This window comes from Canis lupus, chromosome 6 (assembly GCF_003254725.2).
Source record: "Canis lupus dingo isolate Sandy chromosome 6, ASM325472v2, whole genome shotgun sequence".
Taxonomy (NCBI): Eukaryota; Metazoa; Chordata; class Mammalia; order Carnivora; family Canidae; genus Canis; species Canis lupus.
Genome location: NC_064248.1, coordinates 28,833,540 through 28,853,814, shown reverse-complemented (window position 1 = coordinate 28,853,814; position 20,275 = coordinate 28,833,540). Strand labels below are relative to the sequence as shown.

Below are 20,275 nucleotides of genomic sequence, written 5' to 3'. Positions count from 1 at the left end.
AAATAACCCATTAATGGACTGACTCTTCCCCACCAGCTGGTGCCATAGATGTCTCTACCATGTTCTGGAGAAACATTTTTGGTCCAGAGGATTTCTTCATCAGTGAGGAACATATGCCCATTAAGTCATAAAGAGTACAGTGGCCACAAATCTAACCCTAGATTTTTCAGCCACCTGGACCCCGTTATGTCAACCTAGTACAGAGCTCACACTTACCATCTTCTGTTTGTTGTTACCTATCCACTACAGTCCCGGTGACCTGACCATTAACATAAACACCCATAGCCTCCCAGATTTTCTCAGTGGTCTAGCCTCATCACTTGTGAACCTGGTAAGGACAGTTCTATTCCATCTCTGGTGAGACATGTGGCTCAGGCTAGCATGGTTTTCTCTCTAAAGAGAGCATTCTTGAAAGCTGGTTTCCCCAACTTAAATTGCCAAGTTACATTTTGTTACTGTTTTGCTTCTCTGACTTGACTTATTGAGCAAGACTAGGAGCTTGACCCTGTGATAGTCTTGAGTGTGTTAAACCCTGAGATGATACAGAAAGAATCTGAAAACTTCTCAAAGATTGAGACTGTTCTCAAGTAGAAGGAATATTATATTCTTCTGGCCTAATGGTAGAGTTGTTTTAGAAATAGGTTGGTATTGGGCAACCTGGGTGGCTCAGCAGTTGAGCGCCTGCCTTCAGTCCAGGGTGTGATCCTGGAGACCCAGGATCGAGTTCCATGTCGGGTTCCCTGCATGGAGCCTGCTTCTCCCTGTGCCTGTGTCTCTGCCTCTCTCTCTCTCTCTCTCTCTCTCTCTCTCTCTCTCTCTCTGTGTCTCTCTGTATCTCATGAATAAATAAAATCTTTAAAAAAAAAAAAAAAGAAGAAATAGGTTGGTATTACAAAGTATTAGATTGTAGCTCAATATAAATAATATCCTAAGTATCAGACATGTCCAAAAATCTTTCAGAAGCAATATGATTGCCCTCATTTGAGGTGGTAATTCATTGGCCAGTGAGCTAGACACCAGAGACCCAACAAATGAGTCAAATGGATGCCTGCCTTCATGAAGCTTACATTCTAGTGGCGCAGACAGATAATAAACGGGCAAAACAAATGGATTACAGATCGTGAAAAGTACTCAATGAGAGGCTGCTGTGATTAGGGACCAGGCACAGGCTGACACCACAGTAAGGATGTTGTAAAGAAATTCCAAGGATCAAGTTGGTATCTATAGTCCATAGTAGCTCCAAAGAATCTATGATTATAGGACTATCTTCATATCTGAGTGGGAGGTCAGAGGTAGATGTCTTTCACTACTTTCAGTTGTGTTCTCAGAAGCCCATTGGACTAAAAAAAACTTTCCAGAATAGTGGTAGGGTAGGAACAGCTACCCGCTGTCGGGGATAAATGAATCTTCAAGAGGCAAATGTACTGGTAAGTAACTGGGCAAATGGCTCCTTGTACACCTAAAAATATCGTGACCTTTACAGGACATTTTTGAAGGAACAATACTGTCTGTTTCAACTTGCCTTCTGATTGTAACAGCCTTTATTAATATTATTAAGACCAAATGCAAATACATTTAGCTATCAAAAGGAATATTTGCTTTTTTTTTTCAATTTTTTTTTTTTTTAATGTATTTATGATAGTCACAGAGAGAGAGAGAGAGGCAGAGACACAGGCAGAGGGAGAAGCAGGCTCCATGCACCGGGAGCCCGATGTGGGATTCGATCCCAGGTCTCCAGAATCGCGCCCTGGGCCAAAGGCAGGCGCCAAACCGCTGCGCCACCCAGGGATCCCTCATATTTGCTTTTTTTAAAAAAAAAGACCAAAAAAAAAAAAAAAAGACCAACATTTCGAAACCTAACTATGTATATGAATGAACCATAAGTGATGTTTTTTGAACATCTGTTCTCAAGTTGGGATTTTTGAAGTAAGAAAGAATATATCATTTGTAATTTAACAAATAACTTTAAACCACCCCCCAACTTATTTTAACATTTTCCCAGGTTTGATTGAATTGGATGTTTGGCAGGCAAAGTCTACATTATTTTTCTGAAGTTCAGCTAAAAATCCAGCCTCAGTGCCATGGAGATGAAGAGACGATAAGACCAAGAACAGAAACATAACAAAATGCCAGCCTCTCATTATTTACTTTTGGGATATTTTCATTCCAGACATATTCCTGATATCACTTGGATGTGTTGATAGGAGAGAGGAGAAAGGCAGAAGCCTGTCCTACCTGGATCTTAACAATACATTTAAACATCAACCTGAGAGTGATCTACATGATCATCATCTTTCTTGCATAAACCACAACTGTCCTACATCATCTACAATTTCGATTGAGGGTGGAAAAAACAACATAAAGACACTTGAAAAGCAATCTAAGTTGAAAAATCTTAGATTTTATCATTTTCCCAGATATTTTAGTTGTTAGTAAGCCCTAATTTGACAGTGATTTATTTTTTAATTTTTTATTTTGACAGTGATTTATTTTTTAATGACTCACCTTTATCAAGTCATTCCAAAGCATTTAATCTAGGTTCCCAAGAAATAATTTTATTTTTGAAGGTTGTCATTTTCCTATAACATTTAGTTAAATTATGTGTTGACATCACATATGAATTGATATGAACTGTTGTGTGGACAATCAAGGTTGACTTTTGGTAAGCATATAATTCACCTGGTGGACAGAGAAGTATTCAGATGTGCTGGAGAGTAGTTTATGGGTCATGGGCTTTCAGCGAGCTTTGGGCTTCAGTCAGAACATTTTACCTCCCAAAAAAAACATTAGTGATCCTGAGATTTTTTATAGGGACTTTCATTAAAAGACCTTCTCTACCATATAATTTAAGAGGCAACTCGGAATTTTGAGTTAATACCTCACCATTATTTTAATCAATAATAAACATTATTGAGAACAATTGTGATAAAATGTTAAGGAGAGATACCAGAAATGCAAATCATTGACAGAATTACCCAAATGAACAAATTATGATATTTATGTTAGCTTCGCATTTGTTGTACAACTGCATTTGTAAGTAGATGAGTTGAGGCTCTTTATGACCATTGGTTACTCTGTAATTGAATGTTCCAAGGTTATATATTCAGAAATAAACACAGAGGGATGCCTGGGTGACTCAGTGGTTGAACATCTGTCTGCCTTTCCCTCAGGGCATGATCCTAGGGTCCTGGGATCAAGTCCCACATCGGGCTCCTGCAGGGAGCCTGCTTCTCCCTCTGCCTATGTCTCTGCCTCTCTCTGTCTCTCTCATAAATAAATAAATAAAATCTCAAAAAAAAAAAAAAAGAAACACAATGTGTTTAAGAAGTCTTAATGAAGACTGTGAGACACACAGGGATCAATTTAAGAATATGATCTGTAGCTCTTCCCACTGACTCTTGCAGAGAAGCTTATAATCTAAGTAAGATCTAGTACCTCCATTTCTAGGAATTGACTTTCCAGTGCAAATCTAAAACTGTATACTTCTTGAGCCCCGGACCACATTCTCTTTTTCATCCTCCGTATCTCCAATACCTAATAAATGTGAGTGTGAACCTCCTACCATAAATGAACCATAGCAGTACCCCAGTTTTTGGCTTGAGTTCATGTTAATTTGACTCTGAGGGCATTGTATAGACAATACAAAATATCGAGGCCTAAAAATGTATAAATGTTGTACTAGAGCATTCTTAAACGGTCATTTTTCTTTCCTTAAATACATTGAGAACACATAAATATGCTTAAACCAGTTTCAATTAAATTAAATTCAGTCGGCCTGACATAACATTATGGAATAGAGTAATTCAAGTAATGGTTAAAAATGTGTTTTCTCTTTTAGAGACATTTGCAGAGCCATCCCTGCAGGCCACTCAGATGAAATTGAAAAGAGCTCGACTAGCTGATGATCTGAATGAGAAGATTGCTCAGAGACCTGGTCCTATGGAGCTAGTAGAGAAAAACATCCTTCCTGTGGACTCCAGTGTTAAGGAAGCAATTATAGGCAAGATGCAAAAATTTACTATTTTCTGGGAGAAAGAGAAACTTGGAAGTTTAAAACAAATTTAATTTAAAAAGCCAGCACCAATCATGAGTGTTGTTTTCTGAGTGAAGTAGCAATTGGTTAACACTTAAACCAGTTCCCATTATTATTGTTGTTGTTTTATATATTCTAAGACTAGCATCTGTTACCACTCAACACAGAGCTTCCTCTTGTCATGTCTGAGGTTGATGTATTAGTTTCCGATTTCATTATGGTGCTTTCTGAGTTAACTTGACTACATTATACTGTTTAATTTCTCTTGTGTTAAGAGTTCTAGAGACTTTTCATTATTTTGTTTACTTAAAGGAAAGATAAGTAGCTTGTTCAATGTTAGTTCAGCAAAGTAAACAGCACATGAGTACAGATATATTTAATAAGAATGGTAATATCTCTCCATTTTATCCTGGTCTTATCATACTTTGTTACAAATGTTTCCATTCCCCACTTCCCCCACACATACATTTTTTTTTCTGGCATAAGTTTAAGCAGAAAAAAAAAAATCGGGAATAATACCACTTAATTGGCAAGCAATTTTGACAAATTAACATCCTACTATAAAAACTATTACAGTTTCCATTACTCTGGGGGCTTCTTATTATAATATATTATATATTAACCAATAATATTATATAATAACCAATAATACTAATGCAAGAAGATTTTGCATTATTATGCATTTAATTCTTAGGCAATTTGTGGTCAGTGATTCTAAGTAATGCATTCAATGATGATTCCATTCAGTCTCAAAGAAACGGGCCCCACAAGGTAAGGTGTCAGTATAACTGGGCCACTCCAAGAAGTAGGACTCATCAGCAGATACCAAGGCATGGCCTCATTTTCTCCCACATCTCTTAAAGTTTTTTAACAGTTGTATTCCAAATCAGGATCCACACAAGGTCCACACCTGGTCTTTGGCTGATATCGCTTAAGTCTTCATTTCCTCGGTAGGTTTTCTTACTGTTGGTGAACGGGCCTTGTTATGTTCTCTAGCATGTCCACATACTGGATTAACTGAATGCATTAGCATTCCCAGTGTCACTAAAAACTTTTCTTGTCTTCTGTACTTGCTGCAACTGATAGTTGGATACAAAGGCTTGATATGATTCAGGTCTGACTTTTTCCCCCAAGTATTCATCATAGGTAGTGGTGTGTTCTTCCTCTGGGAAGTACATTATGTTCAAAAATTTTTTTAAACCAGCTTCTTACATTCTTGTAATAAACAATGTTTCTCCTTTATCATTTTAAGCTTGGTATTCTAAGGCCAAGATAAGTTGAAAATCGTTTCTTTCTTTAGGCGTTGGGAAGGAGGACTATCCTCAGACTCAGGGCGATTTCTCATTTGATGAAGACAGCAGTGATGCTTTGTCTCCAGACCAGCCAGCCAGCCAGGAGTCGCAGGGGTCAGCCGCGTCCCCAAGTGAGCCAAAAGTTAGCGAATCGCCGTCTCCTGTGACCACAAACACTCCAGCTCAGGTATCACCTTTCTTGTTTCTACCCCTAAACAGAGACAGTTTTGAGACTTGTTTTTTATGTATCAGGGTAATTATATTTCTTCTTCTTCCAAAAGAAAAGTCTAAAATTGTGGGAAAATAGAGATTTTTTTTCACCTGTGATACAAACACGTTAACTTGTTTCAGTAGATTCTTACATTTTATTTGAATTTTATATCCGTATTTTTATTTTACAAATGGCTATGTAACTCGCTTTTTAAAAATTTTTCTCATAACTTTTGTTGGGGATTTAATTCACATACTATAAAATATATCCCCCTCTTTTTCTTCCCATCTTAACCATTTTTAAATGTTCAGCTCAGTAGTGTTAAGTACATTCTCATTGTTGTGCAACAGATCTCCAGAACTTTTTTGTCTTGCAAAATTGAAACTGTACCCATTAAACAGCATCCCCCAACCCCTTTCTCCAGGCCTTGGCAATCACTGTTCCACTTCCATTTCTAAGAATTTGACTACTTTAGGGTGGGGGGATGGGTGAACTGAGTGATGGGGATTAAAGAGGACACTTAACATGATGAGCACGGAGTCAAGTAAAGAATTATTGAATCACTGTATTGTACCCCTGAAATTAACATAACATTTCATGTTAACTATACTGGAATTTAAATAAGTACATATATAAATACATACATATGAATTTAGCTACTTTAGGGATCTCATAAATGGAATCATACAATATTTGCCTTTTTGTGATTGGCTTATGTCACTTAACATAATGTCTTCAAGGTTTGTTCAGGTTGTAGCATGTGATAAGGCTGTTTTAAGACTGAATAATATTCCATTATAGCATGTTTTGTTTATCCATTCATCAGTGGATATTGGGTTGCTTCCGTGTCTTGGCTGTTGTGAGTAATGATGCTAAGTACGTGGGTTTGGAAATATCTCTTCAAAACCCTGCTTTCAGTTTTTTTGGGCATATACCCAGAAGTGGGATTGATGGATCATATGGTAATTCTGTTTTTAATTATTAAGGAACCTCCATACTGTTCTCCATAATGGTTGTACATTTCACACTCCTACCAACAACATGCAAGGATTTCAATTTCAGCACATCCTCACCAACACTTATTAATTTATATTCTTTTGATAGTAGCCATTCTAGTGGTGTGAGTTCATAGCTCATTGTGGTTTCGATTAGCCTTTCTCCAGTGATTACTGTGATGTTAAGCATCTTTTCATATCTTTGTTGGCCATTTGTATATGGAGATATGTCTATTTGAGTCCTTTGCCCATCTTTAATCAGATTATCTGTTTTTTAGCTGTTGAGTTGTAGGAGTTCTTTATATATTCTGGATATTAACCCCTTTAGAAATACATGATTAGCAAATATTTTCTCCTGTTATGTTGCATTTTCCCTCTACTGATAGTGTCCTTGGAAGCACAGTTTTTAAGTTCAATATAGTGCCATTTGTCTGTTTTTGGGTTTGTCACCTGTGCTTTAGGTATTCTACTAAGAAATCATGGCCAAGTCCAGTGTCATGAAGCTTTTTCTCTGTGTTTTCTCCTAGGTTTTTATATTTATTTTTTATTAAAAAATACTTATTTATGTATTATTTTATATTTATGTGTTTTTGCCTTATATTTAGGTCTTTAATCCATTTTAATTTTTGTATTTGGTATAAATAAGGATCCATCTTTATTCTTTTGCATGTGGATATCCGGTTTTCCCAGCATCATTTGTTGAAAAGACAGTCCTTTCCCTATTAAATGGTCTTGGCACTTCTGTTGAAGATCATTTGACCATATGCATAATAATTTAAGGACTCTGTATTCTGTTTAATTAGCTTATGTGTTTTTCTTCATGCCAGGACCACACTGTTTTGATTACTATCACTTTGTAATAAATTTTGAAATCAAGAAGTGTGAGACCTCCAACTTTGTTCTTTTTTTTTTTTTTTAAGATTTTATTTATTTATTCACAAGAGACACAGAGAGAGGCAGAGACACGCAGAGGGAGGAGCAGGCTCCATGCAGGGAACCCGAAATGGGACTGGATCCCAGGTCTCCAGGATCATGCCCTGGGCTGAAGGCGGCGCTAAACCACTGAGCCACCCAGGCTGCCCTTAAGACTACTTTTGGCTACTTGAGATTCCATATGAATATTAGGATGCATTTTTCTATTTCTGTAAAACATGACACTGGGAAAATTCACCCTTTTAGAATGTCTAGTTCAGTGGTTGTTAGCATAGTCACAGAACTATGCAACTATCACCACTATCTGATTCTAGAACATTTTCATCATCCCAAAAAAGAAGCCCATACCCATTACAATCATTCCCCAGTATCCCCTCCACCAGTCCTAGGCCACCATCAGTCTGCTTCTGTCTCTGGATCTGCCTGTTCTGGACATATTATATAAATGGAATCATACAATATGTGATTTTTAGTGATTGGCTTCTCTTATATAGTATGATTTTAAGGTTCATCCATGTTAAAGCCTATATTAGGACATAATTCTTTGTTATGACTGAATAATACTCCATTGATATACCTTATTTTCTGTATCTGTTCATCACTTGGTTTGGGCATTTGGCTGTTATGAAGTCACATGTTCTACTCCTGAGCTGTACTTCCAGACATGTGGCTGTTACGAATAATGGTGCTTTGAATGAGTTTGGACAAGTTTTTATGTGACCATGTGTTTTCAGTTCTCTTGGGTATTTACCTAGGAGTGGAACTGCTGGGTCATGCAGGAACTCTTATGTCTAAGTCACTTTCATACCTTAATCATAATCATAGTAGTGGTCTTTGTATATATATTTATATTTTTATATATATATATATATATATATATATATATCATTTTTAATAGGTAGCTAAGTTTATCTTTTAACCAATTCTGTATTGTGGGTTATCTAGACTTGTCTCTATTTTTCACTGTTACAAGCACAGTAAGAGCCCCTCCTATATTTTCACATATTTGCTGCATATATTGTTCTTATACATACTTTGTTGGGTGCTTGTCTGATCATCTCTTTGAATAATTATCAGATTTTGAAGTGGATTTGGTCCTTTGTTAGGTAAAAAACAAAGTTACTGTCTTTCCCACAAGTAAGTAATACCATCACTTTAAACCTTGCACACTGTTTGGAGATTGGAAAATTTTAATTGACTCCTTAATTTTGGTTAGATTGAATTCATTTGTTCAACAAGTATTTATTGAGCACCTATCACATCTCAGATTGTGTTGGGAAGTGAAAAATACAGCGCCTGTGAAGGAATCTAACAAATACTTTTTGATAATTGCATTAAAAATTCTCAATTCTTATTTTTCAGTGGGTGTTCCTGTTTCTTTTGGTTATATAAGAACTCTTAGGCTAGTTCGTTTTTTACCTCCTTAGCGTGTTCTTGCCTTACTGAAGTTTTAATACTATTTAGTTACCTTACAGTCAAAGCTGTTGAACTACTTAATGGAGTTGGTTAAATTCAGAAGAAAATGTTCTTGCTAAAGCCCAGGCTCATAGAATCTTTAAGTTGGGAAGGAATTTAGCAACTGTCTGGCTCAGCCTTTACAGCAGAGGCCTGGGTTCAGAGAGGTACAGAAATTTGGGGATTAAAAATGTTTGCATATTTTCTTTCAGCATTTCTTCTCATTCATGAATATCTGTTGGTTAGGGACTAGGTCTCTCAGCACTATGTTCTCTATTGCCTTGACCACCATGACCTGAAACACACTAATTTATTTGCTTATTGTGTCTGCCTCCACCTAAATAAAATGTAAGCCCGTGAGTAGAAGGACTTTGACCCTTAGAGGAGAAGAGCTACTTTAGTGTGTGTGCATATGTGCGTGCACACACCTTGTGTTCTGCATCTAGCACAGGTCCTGGTATAAAACGCATGTGCCACAGTTGAGCATCACAAGCAGTGACCAGTGCCAGGCTTGTAGAAGCAGTCTGTTGTGTTCTTCCACATGCAATTAGAGCCTCTCCAGCTTAGATTCATCAGAGGTTGAGTGGGTAGCTAAGTTCATATTCTCCTGTCAGACTTTCAGGGCAAGAGTGACTGGCCTCTTGACTAGGCTGGAACCTGGTCTGGAAGAAGGTGAGGTCGGCGACCTGCCCAGGGTCTGAGGTCTAAGAAGGCAGAAAACGAGAGCAAGGGAGTCCAGCTCCTACAGTGTTCTCACATATTTGCTGCACCCTGGTTTTGAGCTTTAAAAATAGGGCTAAAAAGAATGTCAAGTATGAAGTAAATACCATCAAAAACCAGTTCTTCTTAGCATTTTGGTTGGTTGGTCTCTGGGTAGGTCAGGATACCAGACAGCCATTAGTGTGGCCTTCACTTTCTCAGTAATGGGATTTTTGTCACATCAGCCATCTCCCTGGTAGTGGTATCATGATAGTTCCCTGTGGTGTAGGATATTGGCAATTTCAGTTGCCCTGTATTGCTTGTATTAGGTTTTTCACTTTGCTCTTGAAACTTGGTCTCCAGCTAAGTTTACAGGTGAAAAACTTTAACCAGAGGGAGTCCCTCCCAGTGGGCTGACATTTCCAAAGCCCTTGGGGTAAAAAGGACTAGCCGTGTTTCTTGAAGCATAAACATGGTCTGTTTATTACCAGTGCAATGCACACAAAGCCCTGGGCCATCCAGAACTTAAACACTAGTTTTTATGACACTAATGTTGCTGGAGCCCCGGTTCTGCCTGCTGCGTGCACTGACAGCCTGCTTTTTATCTGTCGACAGGCCTGCAGCAAAAGACCCACTTCAGAGAGTGGTTCAGTGCCTCCTTACGTGTTCAGGGAAGAGAACCTAAAACCTAGCTAGGGCCAGCTTGCCTCAATAAATAATTAAAAAATTATTTAATTAGTTAAATAATTTCTGTGCCATTTACCTTGAGATCTTCTTAAACTGTATGAAATTCCCTTGTATTAAGTGTGTTAGTATTTGTAATCTGACAAAGATTCACATTATTACACTTTTATTCATGCAATTAAAGAAGCATCTTCCTATTAATTGTGCTGTATTGATGCTGAAGAAGACGATCCTTGAGGAGGATTATAGGTATGATGTAGGTTTTGGGTTTTGGTCCTGTAATCAACTGCACAGGCAAACCTTGTGATGCCTGTAAAGCCTTGGGAATTTTAATGTCATCTAGAAATGATAACTAGAGTTTGTTTTGGCACATTTTGTACTTTAATTATTTTCACTGCTATCTAGTGTTTGTTCAATGACTTGGTCATTGTCAATTCAATAGAAGAGTTTAATGGTGAATTTAGTTACCATGGACTAGTGGTCCTCAAATTGCCTGTAGTGAAAGACTAACCTGTGTTTTATTTTTTATGTTTGTTTGATTTCCAGTGCATTGTGGACTAAATCCTCTTGCAAAAAACAAGACAGTGGGGTAGTGGGACACCTGGCTGGCTCAGTCATAGAGCCTGTGAGTTTAAGCCCCGTGTTGGGTGCAGAGCTTACTTAAATTAAAAAAAAAAAAAAAAAAAAAAAGGTAGTCCGGTAGCAACACATCCATTGCTGGCAGCTAACGGGTTCACAGATCACTATTGGAGTAACTGTCATCGATTTTGCTTTGCTTCTTGTTTGCCTGAACCAAGGTTTTTCATATGCTAATTAGTCATCATTTCATGCTGCACATTTAATTCCATGGCTTAAACACAATTTTCTAATTTCCCTGTTCATTTTTTTTTTTTTTGGCCTAATACAGAGTTCAGAGCCAATGCAGGGAATTTTTCATTTCTTTAGAAGTTATATTTGAGATAATTACTTAAAATTTGGTTCAAGATATCTTTATGGCTTGCTTTATTCCAAAATGTATTGTGACACACTGTCTCCTGAATTCTTTTTTAGAACTCACAAATAGAGAGGATTGAGTCCTTTAGGAAAGTATTCAAATAAAAATTATATTCCCTACCAAAAAAAAATTAACATATAATATTTAGGTAAGGAACAGATTTTCCAGGCTCTTTTCTTCCAATCGCAGTGCTAAAATTCTAATGACTTCACATCATGGACAGTATAATACACTACCATATACTTCCTTCAAAATGTACATTTCACCTCCCCCCAGAATTATTCTTGAAATATGTATTTCTGTGTGGTCTGTTAAGAGACTAACACTGCCTTTCCCTGGACTTTTTTCTTTTCAATTCTGATCAAAGTACAGCTGGAAAGGAATTTGCCAGAACATTAATGGAACACACATCACATATTGGAGCTTAGCTTATTTTATGCCTAAGCACCTCTTGAACAATGGAAAAGCTGCAGAAAATTAAAAACAGCTAGCCACATGTGGGCAGCAGGAGCTGCTTCACTGGTGCTTTTAATCGCAGGACTTTTTTTTCTCTCAGCAATTTCTTTTTTTTTTTTTTTTAAGATTTTATTTATTTATTCATAGACACAGAGAGAGAGGGGCAGGGACACAGGCAGAGGGAGAAGCAGGCTCCGTGCAGGGAGCCCGATGTGGGACTCGATCCCGGGTCTCCAGGATCACACCCCAGGCTGCAGGCAGCACCAAACCACTGCACGACCGGGGCTGTCCTCTCAGCAATTTCTTAAGCCATTTAATTCATCATTTATTTTAAGCACCCACATGCTTAACTGTAAGCGTGACCTGGCAAGATCTGTGTTCATCTTCAGTCTGTGCTATAGGGACAATCCCTGTGGTGAATTGGAAGTAGTGCTGACGGGGACCCTGTGGCTCAGGTACTCAGTGTACTTTCATGAAGACAGGGTTAGGGGAACTTGGTGCACTTTTTTCCCATTGTGTCAAGCAACCTTCAGGTACATGACCTTTTCCAAATAATAGAGACCTTAGGTTTAAGATAACCAAGAGGATGAGCAAGGTCTAACAGGTAATCCATGTACACATACATAACATGATCAAAATTAGACTAACTTTTATTACAAATGCTTATCAGTAAAGGCCTGAATTAGGGTATCCAAGATACTGGCTCTAGTTTGTACTGTAACCTGATCTTGCTTCTTATAACTTACATACCAAAAGGACACTGCTACTATTCATGCTTCGATTTTGAGCTGGTTTCCAGCATTAACATGAGGTCACGTTCTATCCTAGTTCTGACCTCCATTCTCCTGTGACCAGTAGGGAAGTGTCTGAAGTGTACATTGGACAGAATAAACCAAGTTTATAAATAAGTCAAAGTTTATCAAATATAATTGAGATGAGGGATAAAAAGTACTGGCCAACATATGCTGAGCACTCCTGGCCAGGCACTGAGCTGCTTGCTTCACATGTGTTACCTGGGGTAGATGTCATCAAGAGAACGTCTGTCTGGCCTGCACAAGGTTTGAACCAATGACTTTGTTTTTATTAAGACAACAGTTGGAGATTCTTCCTAAGACCCTTTTCCAGCACAGCATCCTCTGTCATCCTTTTATGACTCATCATGATGACTGTTACTTATGTAATTTAAGGAATACATACATAACATTATTTCTTCAACTGTACAGTCTATGCAAATACCATAACTCAGTTACCAAAAATGAATAATAGTAATTCTAATACCTACTTTGCTTCCACATTCTGGCCTCAATAGTCATTTTGACTAAGACCTAAAACTATAAAACTCCTAGAAGACATAGGAAAGCTTCAAGACGCTGGGTTTGGCAATGGTTTCTTGGATGTGACACCAAGGCAATAAAAGAAAAAATAATTAGGCTTTATCAAAATGAAAAACTTTTTTGCATCAAAGGACATTAATAACAGTAAAAGGCAGCCCATGGAATGGGAGAAAATATCTGCAAATCACATATCTGATAAGGGGTTAATACCTAGAATATATACACAACTCCCACAAGTCAACAGAAAAATAAGTAACCTGATTTAAAAAGGGGTGAAGGACAAGAATGGACATTTGTCTAAAGAAGATAAGGGCACCTGGGTGGTTCAGTCAGTTAAGTGTCTGCCTTTGGTTCAGGTCAGGATCCTGGGGTCCTGAGATTGAGCCCCGAGTTGGGCTCCCAGGTCAGTGAGGAGCCTGCCTCTTCCTCTCTCTCTCTCTCTCTCTCTCTCTCTCTCTCTCTCTCTCTCTGCCTCCCTGCCTCCACTCATGCTCGTGTGCTCTCTCTCTCTCTCGAATGAATGAATGAATGAATGAATGAATGAATAAATAAATAAAATCTTTAAAAAAAGAGAAAGAAAGAAACGGGGCACCTGGGTGGCTCAGTTAAGTGTCTGACTCTTGATTTTGGCTCAGTTTGTGATTTCATGTTCATAATATCGAGTCTCACATCAGGGCTCCACATTGAGTGTGGAGCCTGCTTGAGATTCTCTCTCCTTCTGTCCCTTACCCCTTAAAAAATTAAAGAAAGAGAGGGGAGGGAGGGAGGGAAAAGAAAAGAAAAAAGAAAGAGGAAGAAAGGAAAAAGAAGATAAACAGATACCCAGTAACCACATGAAAAGATGCTTAACAGCACTAATCACTAGAGAAATGCAAATCAAAACGACAATGAGATACCACCTTACACCATTTAGTATGGCTATTTTCCAAAGAACAAAAATTAAGAAATGTTGGTAAGGATGTGAAGAAATTGGAATCCTTGTGGCATCACTATAGAGAATAGTATAGTACTTCTCTCAAAAAGCTAAAACTAGAATTACCCTGTGATCCAGAAATTCCACTTCTGGGTATTTGCCTAAAAGAATTGAAAGAAGGGACTGGCACAGGTATTTGTACAGCCATGTTCAATAACAGCATTAGCCACAACAGCCAAAGGTAGAAGCATCCCTTTTGTCCAGTGACAAATGAATGGATAAACAAAATATGGTATATACATACAATAAAATATGATTCAGCCTTAAAAAGGAAGGAGATTCTGACCCACACTACAACATGGATGAACCTTGAGGACATTACACTAAGTGAAATAAACAAAAGGAAAAATGTTGTATGATTCCACTCTTTTGAGGTACCCAGAATAGTCAAACTCATACATAGAGTACATAGTGGTTGCCAGGAGCTGGTGGGAGACAAGGATGGAGACTTGTTTAATGGATAGAGAATATTAGTTTGGGAAGATGAAAAAGTTCTGGAGATGGGTGTTGGTGAGAGTTACAGAACAGCGAGAATGCACTTAATGCCATAGAACTATATGCTTTAAACCACTGTATGGTTTAAATGGTGACTTTTATTAGATATTTTTTACCACAACTTTTTAAAAATAATCAGTTTTTTAAATAAGGGATACATGCAAATCCTCACTACTAATCAAGTCATCTTGTGCCAGCTAAATATCCACCAGATATTGCCAAAAGAGTAATGTTCAACTCCTGGTACTAAAAATGAAATGCCTAAACTTTTAACTATGCATTGTATAAACAGAGCGGTCAGTGCTAAGTGATATATTTTAACAAAAGTAGAATTAACATAAAATATCCATCTATTAGATACACAACAAAGCATGTGTTTTTTATCTGTATTCAACTTATTCATTGACTAGTGTTCATTTTATTTGGGGATCAGAATATGGAAACAATATTTAAAGAATAATTGCATTTTGAATTTCTTATTTGCATAGTCCCATCTTAATTAAGATTGCTGCTGCATCCTAAATTAAAAACACATTTATTTTAGTTTTAAAATCTACAGTACAAAAAAAAGCTTTATTTTTAAATATCTAGTTTCTGCCCCTCTAGATCGCATAAAGAAATCTAATAAAAAAAGAACTTACCAAAGAACAGTGATTGGTCCTTGACAAGTGTATGCAAGGAACCAGGGCAGACACCTGATACATTGTAAAATTTTAATCAGCTTAAACATTTACTCAGACTTATTTTTTTCTTTTGTAGCAGAACTTTCCCTTAGCAATTTCTAAGAAGTGAAAAGTCAATCTTTAAGGTTCAGAGGGCTTGCTTTTTCAGTTTTATTTAAAGCCTCAATATTCATCATTAGATAACAATGTTTTTCTGACTTTTCTTGTCATGGTGTCGTGATGACAGTTGAATTGGAGGTCATGAGACCTGTAGCTTGGGAACAGTGGTCAGATCCAATAAAACAAAGTTTGCAGCTCTTTTGTTTCCTTGGAGAAAAGATTCTGAATCATTTTGAGATTAAATTTTGAAAGTACAAAAGGTGAACTTAGGTCTCAGTGGAAATTTAAACATTTAAAGCATTCTTTTAAGATTTTAACATATCGCTCACTTTACTGTGGAACAAAATAAGTATAGTAAGTATCCTTTATGGCCTGGATATTCTTTTTATACCTTTTGGAATACTGTCATTTCAGAAGTACTGATATTTAGATCTTAGACTTTTGTCGTTGTTGTTACTCTAGCCACTGGGATCCCAACATCTAGATAGGATGTAAGATTGTTTGAGGGGTTGTTTCTAAGGCACATAAAAAACACTGGCAAAATGTAAATAAGAGTTTAGCCATTTCTCCCTTTTTACCAGAATTTATCTTCAGATTAAGTAATGTTAATAATCACTGTATTTCATTTGGGTTATTCCTATGTTACAGTGGGATCTGTGGTTTTCTGGGTAGCAAAGTCACACTGAAATATGAAAAGAGCTAATAAGATGAGAGTATCAGTATTCAAGGCTGAAGTCAATTAGACAAGGTCTAGAAATATAGGAGAAACATTTTCAAACATAATTGATACCACATTCATGCTTCTGGATTGTTTTTCAGATTATTAACACTGACTACTCAAATGCATCATAGCTATCATATCAGTCAGTGGGGGCTGGACTGGTAAAATAGCTTGCCAGGTTAGAATTTATGTGCGAGGAAATATATTTATTTATCATATATAAATGTATATATTCAAGTATGTGATTCCACTTCATATGCCAATTATTAACAGCCAAGGAATATTTCTCCCTGTGTGAAAATTGACCCAGAGATAAATATCCTCATTTCCAAAAAATGTGCAAAGTTAAAGGAACACAAATAACTTAAAACTACATCGTTTAAAGCAATGGTTAGTGGACCATGACCCTCCACTTCATGTCAGAGGTTCACTGAGGAGGCAGCTTGGCTCAAGGCCTTTTGGGGGCAGAAGTCAGCCTGGAACACAGGTGTCAAGACTCTCCGAAAAGTCCCTTTCTTCCACTTCTGTTTGAATGAAATTGAGTACAGTAGTCTCCCCTTATACATAGGGGATGCATTCCCAGACCCCCAGGGGATGCCTGAAACCATGAATAGTACCCAACACTGTGTATACTGTTTTTTCCTTTATACACCAATCACTGTAAAGTTCAGTTTATAAATTAAGCACAGTAAGAGATTAACTATAGTAATAAAATAGGGCAGTTCAAACAATGTAGTATAATAAAAGTTATGTGAAAGTAGTCTTTCACTCTCAAAATATCTTACCATCCTATACTTGCCCTCCTTTGACTTGTAGTGTTAATAGTGAGGATACAGTGCCTACGTGATGACATGAAGTGAGGTGAACGTTATAGGCATGTGATATAGCGTTGACCGTATGTCAGAGAAGGGTCATCTGCTTCAGGACCACGGACGCTCACGGGTCACTGAAAACGCAGAATAATAAACCATGGCTAAGGGGGCTACTATGTAGCGATCTTTAAAAAGTCAAGTCTTTTTATTGTCAATGCTGACAGTAATAATTACTTAAAAGCTGAAATCAGTGACAAAAAGGAAAAGCGAGCTCAGAGAGAGTGCCCACATGAGCAAGCACAGTTCATTGCACACCCACACACATATTCACAGTCTCAGCTAGCCTTGAGAGTCTCACCCCGCATGAGTAAAGCCACAAGGAATTTCCATTCACCCATTACACAAATATTTATTGAGTAACTAGTATGTGCCAAACTTCATATTTCTTGCTGCTAAATAGCCTCTGAGTTCTCAGGTCATTTATTTTAAGAAGGGAAAATACAGTGTGCTATTCTTAAACCCAAATACATCAGCAAAAGAACTGACTTTAATTCTCGTAATGAATTCGAGAGTTGCGTTGGGGAGTGGAAGTGATAAAGGAAGATGTTTTTTCCTTAAAATAAGGCTGGTAATAGTTAAGTCCATGTAGCCATAATCAGATTTGTTAGAATAGTAATATCTCTTTCCGGTGAATGAATCCTTAAAATCTATCTAAAGTAGACTGTTAGTGGAAATGGGTCGTTAGGTTGTTGAGAAAAGCTATCAGAGCCTTCTGCAGGTAACTTCCTTTGTTAATATACAACTCCAAATTGAGGTCTGGTGGTTGCTTGTTTGGCCTTGGTAACAAATTAGCTTCTTGCTTTAGGTGTGAGGGTGCACCATCAGTGAAATGAGTCGATATAATCAAAATACATTCTTCAGATGCCCTCTCACTGTGAGAAATGGGGGAAGTGGTTAAGGAGAGCACTATTCAGGCCTGGACACAGGGACATAAGCTGGAAAGCACATTTAAAAACATGTACTTGGAGTGCACCTCCAGGAAATAGGAGCTTTCTTACAAAATGTTACCAGGCCTGGGGTGTGCTATAGAGGCTGATCAGACCCTGCAACAAAGGCTAAATATCACATTTGAATTCAGCAGGATCATTACTGTGATTCCTACAGCAGGAGAACCTTACAAGTATTATGTATTGTTTTGATCATTTTTACAAGAGTCTTGGACTTTTCTTCTGCCAAAACAGGGTGGTTCTGACCATATTTCTAAGAAAACACTACTAGGGTGGAGTCAACCTAACCTTATTTAGCTTGAGCTTTTCATTGCTGTTGGGACAAAGACTAATTGGCTCCATCGAGGTAACGCATGTTATTCCAACATCTGGGTCTCAGACATAATAGTATATCTTTCTTTTGTTTCTTTTCTAGTCAACTTAAAAAAAAATGAGGTCATTCCCTTCTAATTCTGGCTTTTCTAATTTTATGTCGTTGAGTTCACAGACTTGTTCCCTTTCTGCCTTTTCCACCAGTTTACTCCAGTATCCCCAGCAGTTCCTGAATTCTTGAAAACTCCTCCTACGGATCAGCCCCCCACCAGGTCCACAGCTCCTGTTCTCCCCACCAACACTGTGTCCTCAGCAAAGCCTGGGCCAGCACTGGTAAAGGTGAGTTCCCTGCACACATGCTGGTTTGAGGTCTCTACTGGTGGTTTGTCTGTGGCTCTGTACGTGGAACACAGAGGCACAAGTCTGCATTGCCCCAGCCTGGCTTTTGGTCTGAAGCCTTGAAAACAAAACCACAGGCAGACTTGCTCAATCACGCCTTAGTATTGGAAACTACCACCTTCAACAAATGCCCTATTGTTCTGTAGTCATGGAAGAACCGTGCAAAATTTGGTCTCCATGCAACTCCTGGAGCCATGCAAAAAGGCTTTAGGATACATTTTATCAGCAATCCCCAATTCTGCTACCATCCAGGCTGCCAAGATGAGAGGAACACTGGGAGGACAGTAAGATAGAGCTGCTTTAGCACAGCATTTGGGAGTCATGAGCCTCACAAACAGATCTCTTTAATGGTAACATAATTTTGGATTTTATACACAAGGTCAGTCTCAGTGGTATTCCAGATATATTACATGACAGGTTAAAGGCTTCAGACAAGCAGCTGTGTTTTTGATTTAGCAGATTTGCCCTTTTGAAGCTTGGTTTGCTCTTCAGATAAGCTGCAGATTGGTGGCACTGGTCCCTACTTTTTACTTGGTGCAAATAATTCAGTGAATCAACACTACAGAAGATCAAACTTTCAAATATGTAGTATACATGTAAAGTTGTTTTTTTTTTTTTTAAGTGTATTTAGAACTGCTAAATAAAGGGCAGGGGCATGGATAGACAGAGGAATAATGTCATCATCTCAGATACAGCTTTTGCCAAACAAAGAAGAACACTGATTTCAAACTTTTAGAAGTGTAAAGGGGCTGTAGAGAGCTAGCCAACCCTCCCAGCACCTTCCAGATGAGGAAGTGAGGGCAGAAGAAGCCACAAGGCCAGGCAGGGTCCAGGCTCCTTCCTGCAGGGCAGGTGAGCCTTCTTTTTGCCTCCCCAGGAACACAGGGCAGCTCCGTTAGCCTGGTGCAGGTTCCTCACTTCCATCCACCCTCTAGCACTGTTCTGGCCTCCACTCTCCTGCACACAAGGCTCTGCTTCTCCTCCAGCCTCTCTGTGTCTGTGCGGCCCAGTGTCTGTGGCTCTGGGGCACATTAAGTGTATCTCACCATCTTCCATCATGTAGTACTGGAGCCAGAAATTCCAGAGTGTGGCATGTGGCAGCTGAGCTAATAACATCAGCTCTCCTCCTCTGCTCTATCCCCAGACGTGTGGCACGGATGGCACAGAGACAGTTTGGATGGTGACCCATCTCTCCTCTCCAAATTTCTCCCCTCACTCGTGTCTCCTTCCTTTGACTCTAGGGCAGGAGGCACTGTTTGAGAATGTGAGATTCAGAGGCCAGATCGGAGATCCTAGGACTGTGCTACAGGGGAAAAGTCAGATACACAGTAGGAAACAGCCCACAGTTCTGTGGATTTTTCTGTGACGAAAGCTGTTCCCCACCCTCACGTTGTGAGAGAACATGCCAATGAATAGGTAATAGCAGATTTAGCCTGAGACATCCTGGTTACTGTGTGTCTGTCCCCCTCCCTCTTTCCATAGGTGCCTTCCTGATCAGCCGAGTCAATGGTTTCATCATTACATAACAGTTAGGGTACAACCTCCATAACCCAGACTCCATCCATTGTAACCGCTTTGAAAGATCAGGGATAAAAATCTGTTAGTAACAGCACAATAAGCAAATGACAGTGAATTGATTAATAATGTGAGATTGCAGTATTTGATATACATTTTCCTTAGAAATACAT

The 20,275-nt window shown here is 38.3% G+C and overlaps 1 protein-coding gene across 16 annotated transcripts in view; it reads left to right on the top strand.

The window, feature by feature from the left end:
• MRTFB (myocardin related transcription factor B) overlaps nucleotides 1–20,275 on the top strand; it is a 210,701-nt gene that overhangs the window by 144,225 nt on the left and 46,201 nt on the right. For all 16 annotated transcript variants that reach the window (XM_025416466.3, XM_025416458.2, XM_035718209.2 and 13 more), the window contains 3 exons: nucleotides 3,839–4,000; nucleotides 5,334–5,512; nucleotides 18,393–18,527. In XM_025416466.3, the coding sequence (XP_025272251.1) occupies nucleotides 3,839–4,000; nucleotides 5,334–5,512; nucleotides 18,393–18,527 (476 nt within the window). The remainder of the gene's footprint in view (nucleotides 1–3,838; nucleotides 4,001–5,333; nucleotides 5,513–18,392; nucleotides 18,528–20,275) is intronic.